The sequence below is a fragment of the Pseudophryne corroboree genome, chromosome 6, assembly GCF_028390025.1.
Source record: "Pseudophryne corroboree isolate aPseCor3 chromosome 6, aPseCor3.hap2, whole genome shotgun sequence".
NCBI lineage: Eukaryota > Metazoa > Chordata > Amphibia > Anura > Myobatrachidae > Pseudophryne > Pseudophryne corroboree.
In genome coordinates, this window is record NC_086449.1 from 451,893,339 (window position 1) to 451,916,661 (window position 23,323).

The 23,323-nt window shown below is 43.4% G+C and overlaps 1 protein-coding gene across 7 annotated transcripts in view; it reads right to left on the bottom strand.

Annotated features, from left to right (window-relative positions):
- The window catches only part of BRD1 (bromodomain containing 1), a 262,579-nt gene that overhangs the window by 43,764 nt on the left and 195,492 nt on the right, over positions 1-23,323 (bottom strand). For 4 of the 7 annotated variants that reach the window (XR_010179402.1, XM_063927125.1, XM_063927123.1 and 1 more), the window contains one exon: positions 13,208-13,343. Coding sequence is in view for 4 of the 7 variants with exons in the window: in XM_063927125.1 (XP_063783195.1) it covers positions 13,208-13,343 (136 nt within the window). In the remaining 3 variants the exon portion in view is untranslated. Of the gene's footprint in view, positions 1-13,207; positions 13,344-20,730; positions 23,252-23,323 lie in introns of those variants that run through there. The other 3 variants (XR_010179403.1, XR_010179404.1, XM_063927126.1) reach the window with 3 other exon arrangements.

Below are 23,323 nucleotides of genomic sequence, written 5' to 3' on the forward strand. Positions count from 1 at the left end.
TGACTGTCTACCCTTGTTATGATGTCTCTTAAGGTTGGGTCTCTCAATGTCCGTGGTATCCATACTCCTGCCAAAAGGCGACGTCTGTTGACATATTTAAATAAACGTATGATAGATTTAATTTGTCTGCAAGAAACACATTTACAGCCTGAAGAGGTTAAAAAATAAGAATTTACTTACCGATAATTCTATTTCTCATAGTCCGTAGTGGATGCTGGGACTCCGTAAGGACCATGGGGAATAGCGGCTCCGCAGGAGACTGGGCACAAAAGTAAAAGCTTGAACTAGCTGGTGTGCACTGGCTCCTCCCCCTATGACCCTCCTCCAAGCCTCAGTTAGGATACTGTGCCCGGACGAGCGTACATAATAAGGAAGGATATTGAATCCCGGGTAAGACTCATACCAGCCACACCAATCACACCGTACAACCTGTGATCTGAACCCAGTTAACAGTATGATAAACGAAGGAGCCTCTGAAAAGATGGCTCACAACAATAATAACCCGAATTTTGTAACAATAACTATATACAAGTATTGCAGACAATCCGCACTTGGGATGGGCGCCCAGCATCCACTACGGACTATGAGAAATAGAATTATCGGTAAGTAAATTCTTATTTTCTCTAACGTCCTAAGTGGATGCTGGGACTCCGTAAGGACAAAATGCTGAATCTGGCGCTCTGTCACTCCTAATCAATATGCTGCCAGCAACATAGGGCTACTCACCCCTATTAGATTGAAAAATCAAACAAGCAAAAAGGAAAAGTTGCAGCGCATATAGATTAGAATTAATAAGAATCTATTTATTAAAACACATATATAAATAAAAATATATATATTAAACAAACTGTGCAATTTATACCACCGGCCGGTCAGTACATTTTTACAATAATTGATGCATGCATATACCAAATGTAACATAAATTGTAACAAATTGCTTCCTATCTGTTCAATATATTTAAGCAATACCTACTAGAATAATTAAAATGTAATATGATAGATCTGATAATTATTCAGACTGAATAGTGCGCTCAATAGTTTTTCCTGTGAGGTTATATACCAGTCATTTTTGGTGAAAAAGATGATGATGGTAAAGTATATTTCTCACTTCAGGTGCAAGTAAATATGCTGTAAATAACTGCAGCCTGTAATTGAGCCGGTGCTCTCACTGAAAATGTGTCTGGCCAGACATTAATATAATGCGGTCTCACCACTCCTGTGCATGGGTAATTTCACCCGAAATGTCCTCCCGGCTGCTGGTGCTCTCAACCTTTTATTGCGCAGTCATCTCTGGGGGATCATATAAACGGTGAAGAATTCCAATCGCATCTTAGTGAAGTGTATAGTTTTGCTGTAAAGACCTCCGGGCAGCGGTATAGCAGTTTGAATGAGTAATTAACGCGTTTCCCCGCCTCCCTCCTCATCTGATGAAGCCGCTGAACCCGGAGGGAGGCGGGGAAACGCGTTAATTACTCATTCAAACTGCTATACCGCTGCCCGGAGGTCTTTACAGCAAAACTATACACTTCACTAAGATGCGATTGGAATTCTTCACCGTTTATATGATCCCCCAGAGATGACTGCGCAATAAAAGGTTGAGAGCACCAGCAGCCGGGAGGACATTTCGGGTGAAATTACCCATGCACAGGAGTGGTGAGACCGCATTATATTAATGTCTGGCCAGACACATTTTCAGTGAGAGCACCGGCTCAATTACAGGCTGCAGTTATTTACAGCATATTTACTTGCACCTGAAGTGAGAAATATACTTTACCATCATCATCTTTTTCACCAAAAATGACTGGTATATAACCTCACAGGAAAAACTATTGAGCGCACTATTCAGTCTGAATAATTATCAGATCTATCATATTACATTTTAATTATTCTAGTAGGTATTGCTTAAATATATTGAACAGATAGGAAGCAATTTGTTACAATTTATGTTACATTTGGTATATGCATGCATCAATTATTGTAAAAATGTACTGACCGGCCGGTGGTATAAATTGCACAGTTTGTTTAATATATATATTTTTATTTATATATGTGTTTTAATAAATAGATTCTTATTAATTCTAATCTATATGCGCTGCAACTTTTCCTTTTTGACTCCGTAAGGACCATGGGGATTATACCAAAGCTCCCAAACGGGCGGGAGAGTGCGGATGACTCTGCAGCACCGAATGAGAGAACTCCAGGTCCTCCTCAGCCAGGGTATCAAATTTGTAGAATTTAGCAAACGTGTTTGCCCCTGACCAAGTAGCTGCTCGGCAAAGTTGTAAAGCCGAGACCCCTCGGGCAGCCGCCCAAGATGAGCCCACCTTCCTTGTGGAATGGGCTTTTACAGATTTTGGCTGTGGCAGGCCTGCCACAGAATGTGCAAGCTGAATTGTACTACAAATCCAACGAGCAATCGTCTGCTTAGAAGCAGGAGCACCCAGCTTGTTGGGTGCATACAGGATAAACAGCGAGTCAGATTTCCTGACTCCAGCCGTCCTGGAAATATATATTTTCAGGGCCCTGACTACGTCCAGTAACTTGGAGTCCTCCAAGTCCCTAGTAGCCGCAGGCACCACAATAGGCTGGTTCACGTGAAACGCTGAAACCACCTTTGGGAGAAATTGAGGACGAGTCCTCAATTCTGCCCTATCCGTGTGAAAAATCAGGTAAGGGCTTTTATAAGATAAAGCCGCCAATTCTGAGACACGCCTGGCTGAAGCCAGGGCTAACAGCATTACCACCTTCCATGTGAGATATTTTAATTCCACAGTGGTGAGTGGTTCAAACCAATGTGATTTTAGGAACCCCAAAACCACATTGAGATCCCAAGGTGCCACCGGGGGCACAAAAGGAGGCTGTATATGCAGTACCCCTTTGACAAACGTCTGGACTTCAGGCACTGAAGCCAGTTCTTTTTGGAAGAAAATCGACAGGGCCGAAATTTGAACCTTAATGGACCCTAATTTTAGGCCCATAGACAGTCCTGTTTGCAGGAAATGTAGGAAGCGACCCAGTTGAAATTCCTCTGTAGGGGCCTCTTTGGCCTCACACCACGCAACATATTTTCGCCAAATGCGGTGATAATGTTTCGCGGTTACATCCTTCCTGGCCTTTATCAGGGTAGGGATGACCTCTTCTGGAATGCCTTTTTCCTTCAGGATCCGGCGTTCAACCGCCATGCCGTCAAACGCAGCCGCGGTAAGTCTTGGAACAGACAAGGTCCCTGCTGGAGCAGGCCCTTTCTTAGAGGTAGAGGCCACGGGTCCTCCGTGAGCATCTCTTGAAGTTCCGGGTACCAAGTCCTTCTTGGCCAATCCGGAACCACGAGTATAGTTCTTACTCCTCTCCTTTTTATGATTCTCAGTACTTTTGGTATGAGAGGCAGAGGAGGGAACACATACACTGACTGGTACACCCATGGTGTTACCAGAGCGTCCACCGCTATTGCCTGAGGGTCCCTTGACCTGGCGCAATATCTGTCTAAATTTTTGTTGAGACGGGACGCTATCATGTCCACCTTTGGTTTTTCCCAACGGTTTACCATCTCTTGGAAGATTTCTGGATGAAGTCCCCACTCCCCCGGGTGAAGGTCGTGTCTGCTGAGGAAGTCCGCTTCCCAGTTGTCCACTCCCGGAATGAACACTGCTGACAGTGCTATCACATGATTCTCCGCCCAGCGAAGAATCCTTGCAGCTTCTGCCATCGCCCTCCTGCTTCTCGTGCCGCCCTGTCTGTTTACGTGGGCGACTGACGTGATGTTGTCCGATTGGATCAATACCGCCTGACCCTGAAGCAGGGGTTTTGCTTGACTTAGGGCATTGTAAATGGCCCTTAGTTCCAGAATGTTTATATGAAGAGATGTTTCCATGCTTGACCACAAGCCCTGGAAATTTTGTCCCTGTGTGACTGCTCCCCAGCCTCTCAGGCTGGCATCTGTGGTCACCAAGATCCAATCCTGAATGCCGAATCTGCGGCCCTCTAGTAGATGAGCACTCTGCAGCCACCACAGAAGAGACACCCTTGTCCTTGGCGACAGGGTTATCCGCTGATGCATCTGAAGATGCGATCCGGACCATTTGTCCAGAAGATCCCACTGAAACGTTCTTGCATGGAATCTTCCGAATGGAATCGCTTCGTAAGAAGCCACCATTTTTCCCAGGACCCTCGTGCACTGATGCACTGACACCTGGCCTGGTTTTAGGAGATTCCTGACTAGCTCGGATAACTCCCTGGCCTTCTCCTCTGGGAGAAACACCTTTTTCTGGACTGTGTCCAGAATCATTCCTAGGAACAGGAGACGTGTCGTTGGAATCAGCTGCGATTTTGGAATATTTAGAATCCACCCGTGCTGACGTAACACTAACTGAGATAGTGCTACTCCGACTTCTAACTGTTCCCTGGACCTTGCCCTTATCAGGAGATCGTCCAAGTAAGGGATAATTAAAACGCCTTTTCTTCGAAGAAGAATCATCATTTCGGCCATTACCTTGGTAAAGACCCGAGGTGCCGTGGACAATCCAAACGGCAGCGTCTGAAACTGATGACAGTTTTGTACTACAAACCTGAGGTACCCTTGGTAAGAAGGGTAGATTGGGACGTGGAGATAAGCATCTTTGATGTCCAGAGACACCATATAGTCCCCTTCTTCCAGGTTTGCTATCACTGCTCTGAGTGACTCCATCTTGAATTTGAACCTCTTTATGTAAGTGTTCAAGGATTTTAGATTTAAAATTGGTCTCACCGAGCCGTCCGGCTTCGGTACCACAAAACAGCGTGGAATAATACCCCTTTTCCTGTTGTAGGAGAGGTACCTTGATTATCACCTGCTGGGAATACAGCTTGTGAATGGCTTCCAAAACTGCCTCCCTGTCGGAGGGAGACTTTGGTAGAGCAGACTTCAGGAACCGGCGAGGGGGAGACGTCTCGAATTCCAGTTTGTACCCCTGTGATACTACCTGCAGAATCCAGGGGTCCACTTGCGAGTGAGCCCACTGCGCGTTGAAATTTTTGAGACGGGCCCCCACCGTGTCCGAGTCCGCTTGTAAAGCCCCAGCGTCATGCTGAAGACTTGGCAGAAGCAGAGGAGGGCTTCTGCTCCTGGGAAGAGGCTGCCTGGTGCAGTCTTTTTCCTCTTCCTCTGCCCCGGGGCAGAAATGAGTGGCCTTTTACCCGCCTGTACTTATGGGAACGAAAGGACTGAGTTTGAAAAGACGGTGTCTTTTTCTGCTGAGAGGTGACCTGGGGTAAAAAGGTGGACTTTCCGGCCGTTGCCGTGGCCACCAGGTCCGATAGACCGGCCCCAAATAACTCCTCCCCTTTAAACGGCAATACTTCCATATGTCGTTTGGAATCCGCATCCCCTGACCACTGTCGCGTCCATAACGCTCTTCTGGCAGAAATGGACATAGCACTCACTCTTGATGCCAGGGTGCAAATATCCCTCTGTGCATCACGCATATATAGTAATGCATCCTTCAAATGCTCTATAGTTAGTAATATACTGTCCCTATCCAGGGTATCAATATTTTCAGTCAGGGAATCCGACCACGCCACTCCAGCACTGCACATCCAGGCTGATGCGATTGATGGTCGCAGTATAACACCAGTATGTGTGTATATACCCTTCAGGAAATTTTCCAGCCTTCTATCCGCTGGTTCTTTGAGGGCGGCCATATCAGGAGACGGTAACGCTACTTGTTTAGATAAACGTGTGAGCGCTTTATCTACTCTAGGGGGTGTTTCCCAACGCGCCCTAACCTCTGGCGGGAAAGGGTATAGTGCCAATAATTTATTAGAAATTAGCACTTTTTTATCGGGGGAAACCCACGCTTTATCACACACCTCATTTAATTCATCTGACTCAGGAAAAGCTACTGGTAGTTTTTTCACTCCCCACATAATACCCTTCTTTGTGGTACTTGTAGTGTCAGAAATGTTCAATGCCTCCTTCATTGCCGTGATCATGTAACGTGTGGCCCTACTGGACATTACGTTTGTCTCCTCACCGTCGACACTGGACTCAGTATCTGTGTCTGGGTCTGTGTCGACCCACTGAGGTAACGGGCGTTTTATCGCCCCTGACGGTGTCTGAGACGCCTGGACAGGCACTAATTGATTTGTCGGCTGTCTCATGTCGTCAGTTTTTTGTAAAGTGCTGACATTGTCACGTAGTTCTTTAAATACAACCATCCAGTCAGGTGTCGACTCCCTAGGGGGTGACATCACTAATACAGGCAATTGCTCTGCTTCCACATCATTTTCCTCCTCATACATGTCGACACAATCGTACCGACACCCAGCACACACACAGGGAATGCTCTGATAGAGGACAGGACCCCACTAGCCCTTTGGGGAGACAGAGGGAGAGTTTGCCAGCACACACCAGAGCGCTATATATATATATATATATATATATATATAGGGATAACCTTATATAAGTGTTACTCCCTTTTATAGCTGCTGTTTATAATTTAGCTGCCAATAGTGCCCCCCCCTCTCTCGTTTTTACCCTGATTCTGTAGGGACTGCAGGGGAGAGTCAGGGAGCCGTCCTTCCAGCGGAACTGTGAGGGAAAATGGCGCTTGTGTGCTGAGGAGATAGGCTCCGCCCCTTCACGACGGCCTTATCTCCCGCTTTTTTCTGGAAAACTGGCAGGGGTTAAATACATCCATATAGCCCAGGAGCTATATGTGATGTATTTCTTTTGCCATCCTAAGGTATTTCTGTTTTTATTGCGTCTCAGGGCGCTCCCCCCCAGCGCCCTCAGTGACCGGAGTGTGAAGTGTGCTGAGAGCAATGGCGCACAGCTGCAGTGCTGTGCGCTACCTTAGTTGAAGACAGGAACGTCTTCTGCCGCCGATTTCACCGGACCTCTTCGTTCTTCTGGCTCTGTAAGGGGGCCGGCGGCGCGGCTCCGGGACCCATCCAGGCTGAACCTGTGATCGTCCCTCTGGAGCTAATGTCCAGTAGCCTAAGAAACCCAATCCACTCTGCACGCAGGTGAGTTCGTTTCTTCTCCCCTTAGTCCCACGATGCAGTGAGCCTGTTGCCAGCAGGACTCACTGAAAATAAAAAACCTAAAATAAACTTTTACTCTAAGCAGCTCAGGAGAGCCACCTAGCATGCACCCTTCTCGTTCGGGCACAAAAATCTAACTGAGGCTTGGAGGAGGGTCATAGGGGGAGGAGCCAGTGCACACCAGCTAGTTCAAGCTTTTACTTTTGTGCCCAGTCTCCTGCGGAGCCGCTATTCCCCATGGTCCTTACGGAGTCCCAGCATCCACTTAGGACGTTAGAGAAAATTGAATATGATGGGATGGGTGGTACTGGGTTCTACATCCTATAACACCAAGTCCCGGGGTGTGGTGATATTAGCTAAGAAATCCTTAAATATTATTGTATCTAGTATGGATTCCGATGCGGAAGGCCGGGTTTTAATACTGAAGCTAGAATTCCGGGGTGTAATCTTTCATATATGCAATATCTATGCGCCAAATGTATACAGTAAAACCTTTTTCACTTCCCTGATTGCGAGATTGCATGTCTTAGATCCAAACACATTGATAGTCTGCGGTGATTTTAATTTACTCTCATCTTCCTTCCTGGACAGGACTCCCTCTCCGAAACGTGAACTGACACTGCCAAAGATCGGCATACCCTTTTTACTTAAGACACTTAATTTAATTGACACTTGGAGGGCTACACACCCCATAGAGAGGGAATATTCATGCCTTTCTCTGACCCACAATACGTGGTCAAGAATTGATTATATTCTAGTAGCTGAACAGTTTTTTCCGAAAATAGTCGGTAGATATGGAACCCCCTGTCATAGCGGATCATGGTCTGGTTCACATGGTGGTGAGTTTTGGAAGGACAGAGGGCTCTGTTCCCACTTGGAGATTCCCTTCTCACTTAATGCAGTCTCAATATCTGAAGTCTCAACTGGAGACTTGGTGGGGGGAATATCTAAGGGAGAATGAGTCATATGCAAATTCTAACCCATCAGTCTTCTGGCAGGCCGCTAAAACTGTAATTAGGGGTAAATTGATTGCTTATGTTTCTTCTCTTAAAAAACAACGTAATGCCTCCTATCTTGAACTGCAAGCCAATCTATCTAGTGCTTTTCAAACTTATAAATTATCTCCTTCCCCAGAACATAAAACTTCTTACCTATCAGCCAAATTGCATTTTAGTGAATTATTACAAAAAAGTGGAGATAACCACCTCTTCCAAGTTAACGCTAAGTTCTATAAATTTGGTAATAAGACAGGACGGCTTTTGACTAACCTACTACAGGGATCGAGGGGTCAGTCTGTGGTCCACCCGCTGATACAGGCGGATGGATCTCTCACTACTTCAGATAAACAAATTGCAGAGGTTATGAAATCCTTCTATGAAACCCTCTATTCTGTACCAGCTGAGAATTCTGAACTAATTTCCTCTCCTACTACTACTGACCCTCCTCTTCTTCCCCCCTCTTCTCACTATCCCTCTGCTTACTGGGACTCGCTCCCACTTCCTCAGCTCCCTGACTCTCTTGGTTCAACCCTAACTGCACCAATCACCACTGCAGAAGTATTATTAGCCATAAAACAGCTGAAGCTTGCCAAATCCCCAGGACCTGACGGCTATGCTAATGAATTTTATAAGCTGATGAACTCGCACATTGCCCAACCCTTAGCTGCCTGTTTTAATCATATAATTAGCACTGGGAGTCTTCCTCTTCACTTCTCGGATGCCTTTATTAAAATTTTACCAAAGGCAGGCAGAAATCTTGCTCTCCCCGGGTCATACAGACCTATCTCGCTGTTAAATTCCGATTATAAGCTCTTTACGAAAATTTTGGCTGAACGATTGAAACCTATTCTGCCCCTTATAATTCACAAAGACCAAACGGGATTTATTACTGGGAGGCATTCGGTGGTGAACGTGCGAAGAGTTCTTGCTGCAATACATCAAGCTACTGTTGTTGCCCCATCTTCTTCCTCCCCACTTTTAATTACGTTAGATGCGGAAAAGGCCTTTGATCTTGTGTTATGGCCTCATTTGTTCCGTACTTTAGAAAAATTTGGCTTCCCTACTCAATTCATTGACATTTTACGTCTGTTCTACTCTAACCCTAAATCCCAGGTAGTTTGCAACGGGCTCTTCTCTCCTGCCTTTACTTTACACAGAGGCACGAGACAAGGATGTCCTTTGTCGCCCCTTCTGTTCGCCATCGCAATAGAACCGTTAGCGGTGGCAATACGATCGTCCCCTTTACTAACCGGCATAGGAGTGGGAGCTGAGGAATTGAGGGTGAGCTTGTTTGCTGATGATACTCTTATCTTTATGTCTAATCCTCGGCGCTCTCTGCCAGCTTTACTACATTTGCTACACTCTTATGGTTTGGTTTCTGGATACCGAATTAATTTGTCCAAATCGGAGATTCTGCCTCTAGGAGCGGTACCCCCTGACTTGTTGACTGACCCCTCTATCCCCTTTTCAGTTGCACCGTCCCAGATTAAATACCTGGGTATACAAATCTGTTCTGAACTAAAACGGCTATACTCTGCAAACTTTCACCCCATAATAACAAAACTAGCAACGAAACTGGAGGCATGGAAGGACCTTCCTCTCTCCCTTCTGGGCCGTCTAACTGTTATACACTCAATCCTCTTCCCTAAATTGTTCTATTGTATGCAGATGTTGCCAACTGCGTTGGTAAGATCTGACATACAAAAAATTGATGACCTGTTTTCTAAATTTCTTTGGCAGGGTAAGCGCCCCAGGATATCCAAGGCTAAACTCATAATGCCCAGGAAGGAAGGTGGGATGGATTATCCCGATTTAAAGATGTACTCACATGCCGTTTTCTATAGATATATCCAAGATTGGATATTAACCAAATCTCATTATACGGACCTTACTCTTGATATGGAAGTTTTCGCACCATATTCGCCTAGTGCCCTTCTTCATTCATCACCCTCCTTTATACCCGCAGACATACGCTCTCACATTTTATTTGCAGATACCTACAAGACTTGGATTGCTGTTAATAAACATTGTAACAGCGACCCATACATTACGCCCTTCCTCCCCTTATGGGGCAACCCCTCTTTTTCCCCATCACTAACGAATCCATGGTTTAAAATATGGCGCTCCAAGGGGCTAGATCTATCTTACAAGGTCTTTGACCCGGGAGGCCATTTGGCTTCTTTTGACATGATTTCTAGTCGCTTCTCGATACCTAACTCACACCTATTTATGTTTTTACAAGTCCGTCATTTCCTGATGAAAAAGAAAGCAACCCCCTTAATATTACATACACCACAAATCACACTGTCCCAGATTGATTCTTTAGAGAAATTGTTTTATTTTCTTTTACACACTAATAAGGTGAAACATTTATACTCCCTGCTTATTGCCTTTAATAGTCGTAACCAATGGGAGATGTTGGTATCAAAATGGAAAACAGATATTCCTTTATTGACCACATTACAAGATCTGACATCTTCCTTTTCCCTCTCTGAAAATTTTGAAATCTGCTTATTTGCAGAAGGTGCATATTCGCACCATACATAGAGCATATATCACCCCATATCAACGTAGATATATGGTCAAGGAAGAACTTGGTGATTGTGGTAAATGTACAGCGGCTAAAGCAGATTTTATGCACTGTATGTGGGATTGCTATAAAATTAGGCAGTTTTGGTGTAAAGTTATACGATTTGCCAATGACATGTTCCATCTTCACCTCTGTCCAGAACCAGCTGCCTGTCTAGGTATTAATTTCTCCAGTTGGTATCTAGGCAGGAACAAGAAATGTATCTTACCTTTGCTAATTACTCTATTAGCGGTATGTAAGAAATGTATATTGCTCCACTGGATTAAAAAATCTGCTCCCAGATTGGGGGACGTTAAATGCAAACTTTTACAACTCTTGTATTATGAAAGGAAATATGCTTGTCAGGACCTTGCTAATGGAGTCAGATCATTCTCTACTAAATGGGCTCCATACATAAACACTCTTGACCTGGCGACTCAGCAACATATAAATAGAGTTTTCAGTGATTGTAAACCCTCACAGCCGTGATGAGGCGATATAAAGTAGATTATTATTCTTGCACTGGTTTAGATTGTACTGTGCAATACATGGTCTAGGACTCCCCCCTCCTCCCCCCCCCCCCCTTCGTCTCTCCCTTGCCCTTCTGTATGTCTCTTTTCGTTCTTTTGGTTTATTTTGTTCTATACTGTAATGTTTCAATTGCTTTGGATGGTCAGACAATGGGACGATCGCATTCTCGGCCCTTGCTAATATGCTTTAGAGCATTTATTTGTACACGAGGAATTGATGTTTTACTTACATATTACCTTTATTAATGGTTACCTTTATTGTGATCATTCACTTACCATTGCTGTAATGGCTATTGTATAATGTCTGATTGTTTTGCAGTGTTTACTTTCTGATGTAAATGGAAAATCTGAATAAATAAATATTTAAAAAAAATAAAAAAAAAAATAAGAGCCACATTAGCATTCGGTCACGGTCAAGCGGGAGACTGTGCAGGGGAGCCGGCTCTTACCTGTCCAGTCCCTTTGAAGAGGTCCAGCTGGCGGTGGTGCGGGCTGCTGGCGCTGGGCAGGGTGTGCTGGGAGGACAGGCAGGGGCACTGGTTGGCAGCTCAGCAGACTGGCAGCATGTCCCTCTGGCAGGGGTTAGCAGTGCTGCTGTGGAGCCAGGGCTTCTGTGAACAGGCTGGGCTGTGTTCCAGTGGCCATCTTGGATGTGGGCAAAAAGCCTGTCTTGCCCACACTTCACCAATTTATCACTTTTCTGTGGCCAATTAGCTCTGAGCAGCTGCTATAATACAGGAAGGCCTGGAGGAGTGCATTTGCCAGTGCAACGTCTTTCACACTATCTGTGAAGCTAGTTCTCTGTGCTCCAGCAGCATCTCCAGTGTCAGGTTCTTGTTACAGCAAATTACCCAAGCCTCCTGATATAGCCTTACGCAGACTGCCAACTCTGTTCCCGTGTCCTACCCAGCCTTCGGAATTCCTCCTTTAAAGTACTGGGTCACGGTGCCGGTATCCTCAGCCACCCGCTAACCCAACAGTCGTATCACTATTCAACTGTCTTTGGTGAACCCTGTTAAACTACTCCAAGTTATAAATGCACAAGACCTTCATCCGTCCCACTCATTTGTTATTCAGAGATCCAAGTGCACCAGAATCATCTTCCCCAAATCCGTATCCACAAGAATCCTCAGACGGGACACATTCAAGGCGTTCAACACATTTACCCAATCCGGCGGTGCCAACAGGGTCACCCCCGCAGCCGTTTGTGTCCCTAATACAGCCTCCTCCTGGGAAGAGCCTGCAGCCTCAGACATGTCGACACACGTGCACCAAACACCCACAGACACACCGGGCATATAGGGGACAGACCCACAGTAAAAGTCTGTCAGAGAGACACAGAGGGGATTTGCCACCTCACAACCCAGCGCTAAATCAACAGGTCTGAAATCAACAAGAAATTGCCTCAGACCTGAAGCGCTTTTACCATCACATATATATTGCACCAATTGACCTGCCTCCCCCCCCGTTTTGTACCCCTGGTACTTGTCAGTGTGAGGAGGACCAGCGTCTCTGCAGCCTGCGGAGAGGAAATGGCGCCGTGAGCTGTGAGGAAGAAGCCTCGCCCCCTTAATGGCACGCTTCTGTCCCGCTTTTTCTGATATTTATACTGGCGGGGGTTAGGACAGTGCCGTGGCATTAATGTCCCCGCTTGCCAGTGGAATAATGATGATTTTAGCTGCCCATACATATACACACACATTATATATATATATATATATATATATATATATATATATATATATACACACATATATACATACATATATATATATATATATATATATATATATATATATATATACACACATATATATATATATATATACACACATATATATATACACACACACATATCTATATCTATATATATATATATATATATATATATATATACACACACACACACACACATGTGTGTGTGTATGGTTTTATTTTTTTACATGCACGCACGTACGTACGTTATATAATACCAATTCCTAGATCACATAACTTTGAGGAGGAAATATTTCTCTTTTAAATATGCATTTCTTTTTATTGACAGGAAGGAGGAAAACTATCCCTCAGGGAATCATAATAAATTCTCTTACCTTGCGTGGCACAACATGCTGTTATTGGAGGAGATACTTGACTCTGAAGCACACCTTCTGCGAGGTTCTAGTTTTCTTACTGTAGCTACTTCAATAGCTTTTTCTTTATCCCCTTCTGCAAAGCCATTTGGGAATCCTAAAACAAATACAACCAAAAAAAATAATGGATAATCAAAACGGTCAAACATTAGCAATAATTAGTAGAGAAAAACACACACACTATAAACAAAAACAAGTATATATAGTAAAAATACATTCCTTAAAAATCAAAACAAATGTCAGTACTCCAATTAAAAATAGCCTTGAGATTCATAATGTAACCACTTTTCTTTAAAAAAAATTCTTTTAAAAGTATCCCTTTCACCTCTGTTGAACATGTAAAGCAGACAATACACTGCAGCAGACCAGACAGCCGGTATGGAGGCGGTGACAATTGCTCCATCGCTGTAGCGCGTCCATTCACAGCCCGAATTTAGCTGAACCATTGTCTGTGGATCGGACAGGTTTCAAAGCCAAACTGAACAACCAAATTATTATTTTTTCAGGTGTTTTTAGGCAGTGAACCTTTATCGTTTAGCAACATACAAAAAACGATAATCGTTATTTAGTTGGCTAGTTTGCACAATTATTGTGCACTGTATTGCCAGCTAAGATGCTTTCTCCCATCTACCCAACATTATTTATTAGCATTTTCTTAAAAGACACCACAGGGTGCTTCTCTAGACTGGCCATGAAGGGATGTAGTCAGTCAGTTTGTCGAAATACTGTACGTGTACACAACATTGCCGAAATCAGTATGCAGCAACATTTTAAACGTGATGCTTTGCCATCTTGTTTAATATGATACTGCCAGCATGGTTAAAATGCTTTAACATTAGAACAATATCCGCATATGGATGCCGGTATTGTGTCCACATACAATTTGTCAACATACCATATGTATTACAGCCATGAATGCAGATTACACTATTCCCCATATGATAAATTTGTATGTACAAGTAACAATGTTGGTCAGTAATCTGACACACTTATCTGAGGTGTATTGGGGAAAGTAAAGGCAAATGTACAGGTAGATTCCTGTACAACCCCTATAGGAATGACGACACTGGTTGTTATTCTAGTTTTATACGTACGGATGGCATGCCGGTTTTAAAATGCTTCAAATCAAAGATAGCCATGTTATCACTAGTCAGCCAATAAAGTTTTCTAATGTGTAAGAGGTGGCAAAAGAGGCTGAATTTACAACTCTGGATAAGAAATTAGAAAATCATTCAATATTATCAACATTACAAAGAACTGTCAGTTTGGAGCTTAAAAAAAAAAAAGCTTAGATATAATCCAGAGTAAACTCATTTGTACAATTGCGAGAGGACTGTACACAGCCAAGAAGTTGGTAAATGTGGATTAAAGGCTATCTACCTTTATGGGTGGAATCCAATTAGCTGCAGTAATTTACAGCAGCTAATTGACTAACCAGATGCTATCCCATTAGCCGCAATGCCGGCACTTAACGGGGATTTGGTTTCACCTGCCTCAGGCAAGCAAAACCAAATCCTTGATAAGTACCCATTTTTATCCGCAGTAGCTGCCACGAAAACACACGTTAGCTGCTTTTTATGGACCCTGTGATTTCAGGCGATTAGTGCAAATTTTTTTCGCACAGGAAAAATGGACTATAATTGGATAGCCTGAAAATGACCATCTGACAAAAAACACATTAAATGCTTGTTTTTCTGTGTGAGAAGTCAGCGCAGCTAATTGGTTAACGCTCTATAGGGTATATACAATTAGCTGCGAATCGCGGCAAATTATCGGCCGTTTTTCAACTCGACACAATTCGACAGGCTAATTTCGGCAAGTGGGTGCCGAAATTGACCATATGCAATAAAAAACGGATTCGACAGTCCTGCGGCCGAAAAACGGCCGATTTGACGGATTTTGATCCGGTTTTTTAAAAACGGGGAAAAACCCGGAAAAAAATGGCGTGGGGTCCCCTCTCCAAAGCATAACCAGCCTCGGGCTCTTCGAGCTGGTCCTGGTTCTAAAAATCCGGGGGGGAAATTTGACAGGGATCCCCCGTATTTTTAAAACCAGCACCGGGCTCTGCGCCTGGTGCTGGTGCAAAAAATACGGGGGACAAAAAGAGTAGGGGTCCCCCGTATTTTATACATCAGCATCAGGCTCCACTAGCTGGACAGATAATGCCACAGCCGGGGGTCACTTTTATACAGTGCCCTGCGGCCGTGGCAATAAATATCCAACTAGTCACCCCTGGCCGGGGTACCCTGGGAGAGTGGGGACCCCTTCAATCAAGGGGTCCCCCCCTCAGCCACCCAAGGGCCAGGGGTGAAGCCCGAGGCTGTCCCCCCCATCCAAGGGCTGCGGATGGGAGGCTGATAGCCTTGAGAAATGTAAAGAATATTGTTTTTTCCAGTAGTACTACAAGTCCCAGCAAGCCTCCCCCGCAAGCTGGTACTTGGAGAACCACAAGTACCAGCATGCGGGAGAAAAACGGGCCCGCTGGTACCTGTAGTTCTACTGGAAAAAAAATATCCAAATAAAAACAGGAGACAAACACCTTGATAGTAAAACTTTATTACACAACTGCCGACACACACATACTTACCTATGTTGACTCGCCGACTGCCAGAGTCTCCGACGATCCGGGGTACCTGTGAAAAAAATTAGACTCGCCTCATCCAGTGTCCGGGAGATAATCCACGTACTTGGTAAAAAAAGAAAACGCATACCCGACCATGCCGGACTGAAAGGGGTCCCAGTTTGTTTTTTTGCCAGTCCGTGGTTCGGGTAAATGCAGTTTGTTTTTTTGCCAAGTACGTGGATTTATATCTGGACACTGGATTGAGGTGAGTATAATTTGATTCACAGGTACCCCGGATCAGGAGACGTGGCAGTCGGCGGGTCAACATAGGTAAGTATGTGTGTCGGCAGGTGTGTAATAAAGTTTTACTCTCAAGGTGTGTGTCTCCTGTTTTTATTTGGGTATTTTTTTCCCAGTAGTACTACAGGTACCAGCGGGCCCGGTTTTCCTCCGCATGCTGGTACTTGTGGTTCTCCAAGTACCAGCTTGCGGGGGAGGCTTGCTGGGACTTGTAGTACTACAGGAAAAAACAATATTCTTTACATTTTCTCAAGGCTATCAGCCTCCCATCCGCAGCCCTTGGATAGGGGGGGGACAGCCTCGGGCTTCACCCCTGGCCCTTGGGTGGCTTCGGGGGGACCCCTTGATTGAAGGGGTCCCCACTCCCCCAGGGTACCCCGGCCAGGGGTGACTAGTTGGATATTTAATGCCACGGCCGCAGGGCACTGTATAAAAGTGACCCCCGGCTGTGGCATTATCTGTCCAGCTAGTGGAGCCCGATGCTGGTGTATAAAATACGGGGGACCCCTACTCTTTTTGTCCCCCGTATTTTTTGCACCAGCACCAGGCGCAGAGCCCGGTGCTGGTTTTAAAAATACGGGGGATCCCCTGTCATTTTCCCCCCCAGATTTTTAGAACCAGGACCGTCTCAAAGAGCCCGATGCTGGTTATGCTTTGGAGGGGGGACCCCACACCATTTTTTACCGGGATTTTACCATTCCATCTAAAAAAAAAAATATATATATATTTTTAAAAATATATAAAAAATTCTTGTGCCTCCAAAAAAGACAAACCAAGTGCCTAATCCCTTCTAATATAAATAGATATGCTATTACCAATAAAAAAAACACCAAAACAAACATGTTTTAAATTTTTTTTTTATTAGTTTCACCCAAAGTGTGGCGTTTTGAAAATGACAAATTTACTGTCTAAAAGCACTGTTGTCGAATTTCCAAACTTCAATTGAATATACTTTGGTCGAATTGCAGCACTTGTATCATTGCAGAAAAGTCGAATTTAACAAAAGTCGAATTTGACAAAAGTCGAATTTGACAAAAGTCGAATTTGACAAAAGTCGAATTTGACAAAAGTCGAATTTGACAAAAGTCGAATTTCAAAAAGTCGAATTTCAAAAAGTCGAATTTCAAAAAGTCGAATTTCAAAAAGTCGAATTTCAAAAAGCCGCATTTCAAAAAGCCGCATTTCAAAAAGTCGCATTTCAAAAAGTCGCATTTCAAAAAGTCGAATTTTGAAAGTCCGTTTTTATGACGGAAAGTACTGAATTGCATTGACGATTTTTTTTTTGGGGCGAAAAAGTCCCGTTTTTCGCCAATTTCGGGAATTCGACCGCAATTGCATATACCCCTATGTCTGATACCTTCATCAATTTAGGATCATCAGGCTCCTTTTGGGGACACATACTTTACAGGCTCCTTTTGGCTATCACTAAAACCTGGACTGTAAGTGTCCCTTGAGGACCGGATGTAGGGAATGTCTGACATAGAACATTACAAAACTTCCCTCTCACCTTCCTAAAACTAAAATTTGTAGTGTGGCACACATTTTTGTTTAGCATGATCTAGCCCATCACAATTCTTTATATTTTTCCTAATAATCTGGAATGTTTTTCACCAACACAAAAGCACAATTTTCCAAATATTTACATTACAGGTTGAGACTCCCTTATGAGAAATGCTTGGGAATATCTGCGTACCATAATGAGAAATCATAAGAATGGGGTCCAAGTCTTAACACGAAATGCATTTGTTTCATATACACCTTATACAGATATCATTTTATCCAATATTTTTTAATAATTTGTACATGACCACTTGTGTACTTTAAACCTTCAGAAAGCAATGTCACCATCTGATTTTGGTCATTTTGGAATTTCTGAAATGGGAGACTCAACCTGCCTCTTCAGTGAAAACGACTCCATGCACATAAACTTTACAAATTTAGCTGTCAAACCCAACAGCTCAATGTAGAATACGCTGTTTAATTCTATACTTTTCATCAAATTCAATTAATTCAAACAAAATATATATTGCTAATGTAGAACTAGTGTTCACTCTAGGCTGTTTTAGCAGGGCGCCGCGCCCTACCCGTTTTTTAGCAGGCAAAACCTGCCCTGCCCCTTTTGCGGCGCCCTGCTAGAACAGCCGCCCGCTTCCAGCCCTCCCGGCATGTATAGATGCCATGCGCATGCGCGCGGCATCCATTCACGCATTGTGAGAGAGCTGGGGGAAGCCCAGCACCGACGGAGGTGCTGGGCACGCCCCCAACAGTGACGTCGCCGGCCACAGACGCTCTCTATAGTAGCGTCTGTGGGCCGCACCACCCCCTAAAATGACGTAGGCGTGGCCACACCCCCTAATTTGTGTGGCCACGCCCCCGTTTCGGGCGCGGATTCGTCGCGCGTGCGCACATATGCCCCCGGAGTCCGGCGCCATCCCCTTTTCACTCCTAGTGTGAACACTATAGAACAATACTCATACATGTCAGTACATAATCATAGTATGGATGGCAAAATCGTGGCATTGGTGCTGCCATCATAACTTGCTTTATGATGGCATGTAGCCATCGCATGGAAACCATCCAACAGTTAACTAATACGCATCCACAGCAGACACCCTCGAAATAACCAGATGAGCATCCTAAACAATATGTAACGGTTAGCAACAATCACAATTCTGGCATTAGAAGGAAAAAAGAATTTCCTTTGGCTGAGGAACATCGATAGTTGTTATTGAATAGCACTGGGAATGAGTGCCTGGAGCTATTCAAATAGATGCATTTTGCCCTGCACCTAAGTCAGTAGATGCAGATTATAGCTCCTAAATAATGCTGTTTATTCGCGGTAAACTGCATTCTCCAATTTACAGATGTAACCACGCTCATCGTGGCTACATCTAGGCGCATTCGCACCTTAAACGTGAATGCGCCCCATTCACCTTGAATGGGGAGGCAAAATACGCAGCTCGGCGTGGCTAGGCGCGCCTAGCCGCACTACGTGTGCACATAAAAGATGTATCCACGATGAGCGTGGCTACATATGTAAGTGCTGGGTGTGTTGCTGTTAGCATGGGCGGTAAGCCCGCAACTCGCATCAAGGCATTAACTTTGGCAGATTTCTGCTCGCAACTCAGGAGTGTGAGCAGAAAACTGCAGACAATTGGACTGGCTCTGAGCACGCATTCCCAGCACTATTCAGTTGAATCCCCCCTCCTCCCATTGAGTAAAAAATTGACAAGTAAAATATTTGACACATCTACGCAGCAGAAAATAAAAATAAGTAACCAACATAAAGTAGTCATAAGTGAAAAGGTTAATACACCCACAATGTTTCCATTATAAAAGATTACGGTGATGATCGGGAAATGCTACCTACAATGATCACAGAGGGGCAAAGATGTGACTAGAAAATTACTTAACATCATTCTATTGAGCGCCACAAATGTTAACCTGGATAAAGCATAAGTAAGTGATAAACCAGTGATATGTGCAAGGTGATAAAGGCACCAGCCAATCAGCTCCAATATGTAAACCAACAGGAGCTGATTGGCTGGTGCGTTTATCACCTTGCACTTATCACTGGTTTATCACTTCCTTAAGCGGTCTCCAGGCTTAATACATCTGCCCCATTGAGACAGTTGTCTGTCTTCAACAATGTTAATGTATATGGTACGTGTCAATTTAACAGCCACATAAATGCTAAGCTCCAAGGTTTCCCAACAGAAAATTGCCCAGATCATAACAATTAAATTGTTTTCTTTTAATAGTGCATACCGGTGCCATCTCTTTCCCAAGTAAAACAATGCACACACCCGGCCGTCCACATGATGTAAAAGATCACGTGATTCAATAGACCAGGCCACCTTCTTCAATTACTCTATGGTGCAATTTTTCCACACATATGCTCATTGAAGACCCTTTCGGCAGTGGATCCCCTGGGATAAGCAGCCCAATACACAGCAAGCTGCTATGCACTCCGTGTTCGGACCTCTATCATACACAGAATTAACGGTTTCAGCAATTTGCGCTTCAGTAGCTCTTCTATAGGATCGGACCAGATGGGCTAGCTTTCGCTTCCCATCAGTGAGAGTTGGGCATCCATGACCCTGTTGCTGGTTAACCAGTTACCTTCCTTGGTCCACTTTTGGTAGGTACTAACCACTGCATACGAGATTCACCAATCACTGATTAAGACCCAAAAATACATTGGAATCTGTGAATCAGAGGCTCCAATATGTTGGGTTTTGCAGACACATCGTGGCTGTAAATTGCCAGTGTAAGCTAACAATCAGATATTTAGACAGTTTAGATCAGTGGTTCCAAAACTCAGCCCTCAAGGACCCCCAACAGTTCACTTTTTCCTGGTCTCCTTATAGAATCACAAGTGAAATAATTTGCTCCACCTGTGGCTCTCTAAAAATGTGTCAGTGAGTAATGAATACACCTGTGCACTTGCTAGGTGACCTGGAAAACATGAACTGTTGGGGGTTCTTAAGGACAGAGTTTGGGAACCACTGGTTTATATGATAGAACAATCTTCACGACCCGATGAGTTGATGTATGGGCACTCATGATTCAACAATCTGGGTGTTTTGTAGAATCGTTCAATAGGGAAAAAACCGCAGAATCTTGGAAAAAAAATTTTATTGACATTTGTGAAAGGATTTCACTTTTAAACAAAATTGTACATTTTTAAAACCTTTATTTACAGTTTACTTAATATTTGTTCACATTAACATACTGACATATCTGTAGATGAAAATATACAAATATAGAAAGAGGTAGTTGATGGGCCACGCAGGCGCACAAAAACATTACTAATGTTTTCTTTATATAACAAAAAAAAAAAACAAGTGATTGCTAAAGGAAAATCTAAAAGGTGATGCTTTAACACATGTAACTTACATAACAATGTAAAGAGGAAAACAAAACCCTTAACAGCAGTGCAATTCAGTTTCATAAATCTCTAAGGGGGGAATTCAATTGTTATTTTCGCTAACTCGGGTGGTGAGCTGAAATGTGCGGAAAGTGACCAATTTAAGTACTCAAACGGGACTTTTCGCGTTACGCCCATTAGTTTGGTCGGGTTTAGCCACTTTACATGGCTAAACCCAACTTGTCTGGGTGGTAAAAAAACAAACAAAAATCCTGTATTGCGCTCCGCGATCTCCCGTCACTTTAGACGGGAGATCGGGCCCGCAAAACAATTGAATTCTTCCCTTTGTGTTCTATATCAACATTTATAAGGCACCAAACATTTCACTGGACTGTAGTTCTGCAATACAGAAGTAGTTGCTGCACACAAATTTATATATGTGCAAGAAAACAATAGCATTATCAGAATAAATTTATCAACTTATTACTGCGAAATTAATTCGTACCAACAGTGTTCTACATTCTATATTTAAGTCTAATTCTCTGTAACAAACAAATATAAAAATATAAGTTAGCCAATATGGCTGACTGACTATCACTTCAGCTGTTCACAATGCATTGGGGCTACTTGTGACGTAGTAATCAATCATTGTGTTATGATCACTACACAGAATTACCTGGTGAAATAGACCAGCCATCTAACCAAATAGTCACAAAGCAAGCCTTCCATAAGCATAAATCCCAGAACACCTGAAATAACTGTAGTAAAATATCTTTAACTAGTAAAACATTAATCCTTATGGCTATCCTGAACCTTACCTCCAAACTTACACTCAGTCCTCTTGTATATTACACACCATTAGGTGTGTATCAATTGCTTTATTTTAAGCAGGTGATAATCCTTTCTGGAAGCGAATCTGAACTAAAATAAAAGTATTTTAAGAATAAACCATATTGACAAAGCATGACACTAAAGTATAATCAGAAACTACATAATGTTCAGGCTGGTTACCCACTGGCCTTAAGCTGCTAATAATGCTCACTAACAGGCATCTGGATAAACCAGCTGGTTACGGTGACTCCATACCCACTTCTACTGGCAGTTGAGAGCTGCATTGTTTTAATGCTACAACCTCCATATCAAGTGAAAATCTCCATTGGCAGTTTCAACTAACACACAATTTACACATATACAAAGTGTATACAGAAAGGGTTCTTAAATGCAAAGGTTGTAATGTAAGATAAGGACAGAACAATGAATCTAAAAAACAACCGTATATTTATGGTTGGCAGTAAACGCAAGGAAAAGTAATAAAAGCCCCAATCAGAAGAAACACTCTAAACACCCCTTCTAATTGGGTCTTTTGAGCTTCCTTTTCCTTACATATACAAAGTGGTCAAGTGAACACTGGTATCTTGGAATGCTTCTGGGTTACACTGTGGGACACAGCTAATGCTTTTAACAAACCATTAGTCACTAGATATTTAGTCTATTACTTCTTTGGTATTGTCATTTTATACACAGCTTACTTTACATTCTTGGCCAACTGGGTGTTTACAGTGAAATCTACTTTTTGGTGCAGCAAAAATCTGATAAAAAGGTCTTCTGTGTTAGGAGCTCCTCACCACGACTTAAGTGTACAGAAAAAATGATATTGGAATGTGTGGTGATACATTTGAATAGTGGACCAATCTAAATGTCACTTTGTGTGATGTTAGCATCATTTGTTCACATACATACATGGTGACTGACCACTTTATGACAATTAATAGCAATTGTAAAAATATCCTATAGCATTTAAACATTGCTCTCTTTGCATTAAGGCACTACAGTATATGTGGGCCAAAGCCAACAAGATGACAGCACTATCTTCAATCAGTATTGTTAAATCACAACAGCATGGATCCATGGAGTTGTGATTTTGCTATATTCTGGTCCTTGCAACACCTTCAACCCAGGATTCATATGACTGGACAAATTTTCACACCAAACCTCGAGTGTCTGTGTTCCTCAGCTCATTACAACTGCATATTTTTGATTTTCAGCGTCAGGAGCAGAAATTTGCTGGGTCGTCAGCAGCCATAAACCATCCATGCCAAGGTAAGATATATGCATTCTGATTAGCCTCTTTAGGTATCACTGATTTATGCAGTTAGTTAACTGACTGCAGCTTGTCTTTCTGTACAAGTCCCATCAGCCTCCATCAGGCCCTTTCATCAAACGTTTCCAGCCCCAGCAGCGATGCAGGCCCCTTCTTGATAGACCTGTGGCACTGTTGTGCATGAAAACAAAAAGAAAGTTGGGTTCCTAAAGCACTCAAGCTTGCTCACAATGCATTCACCGC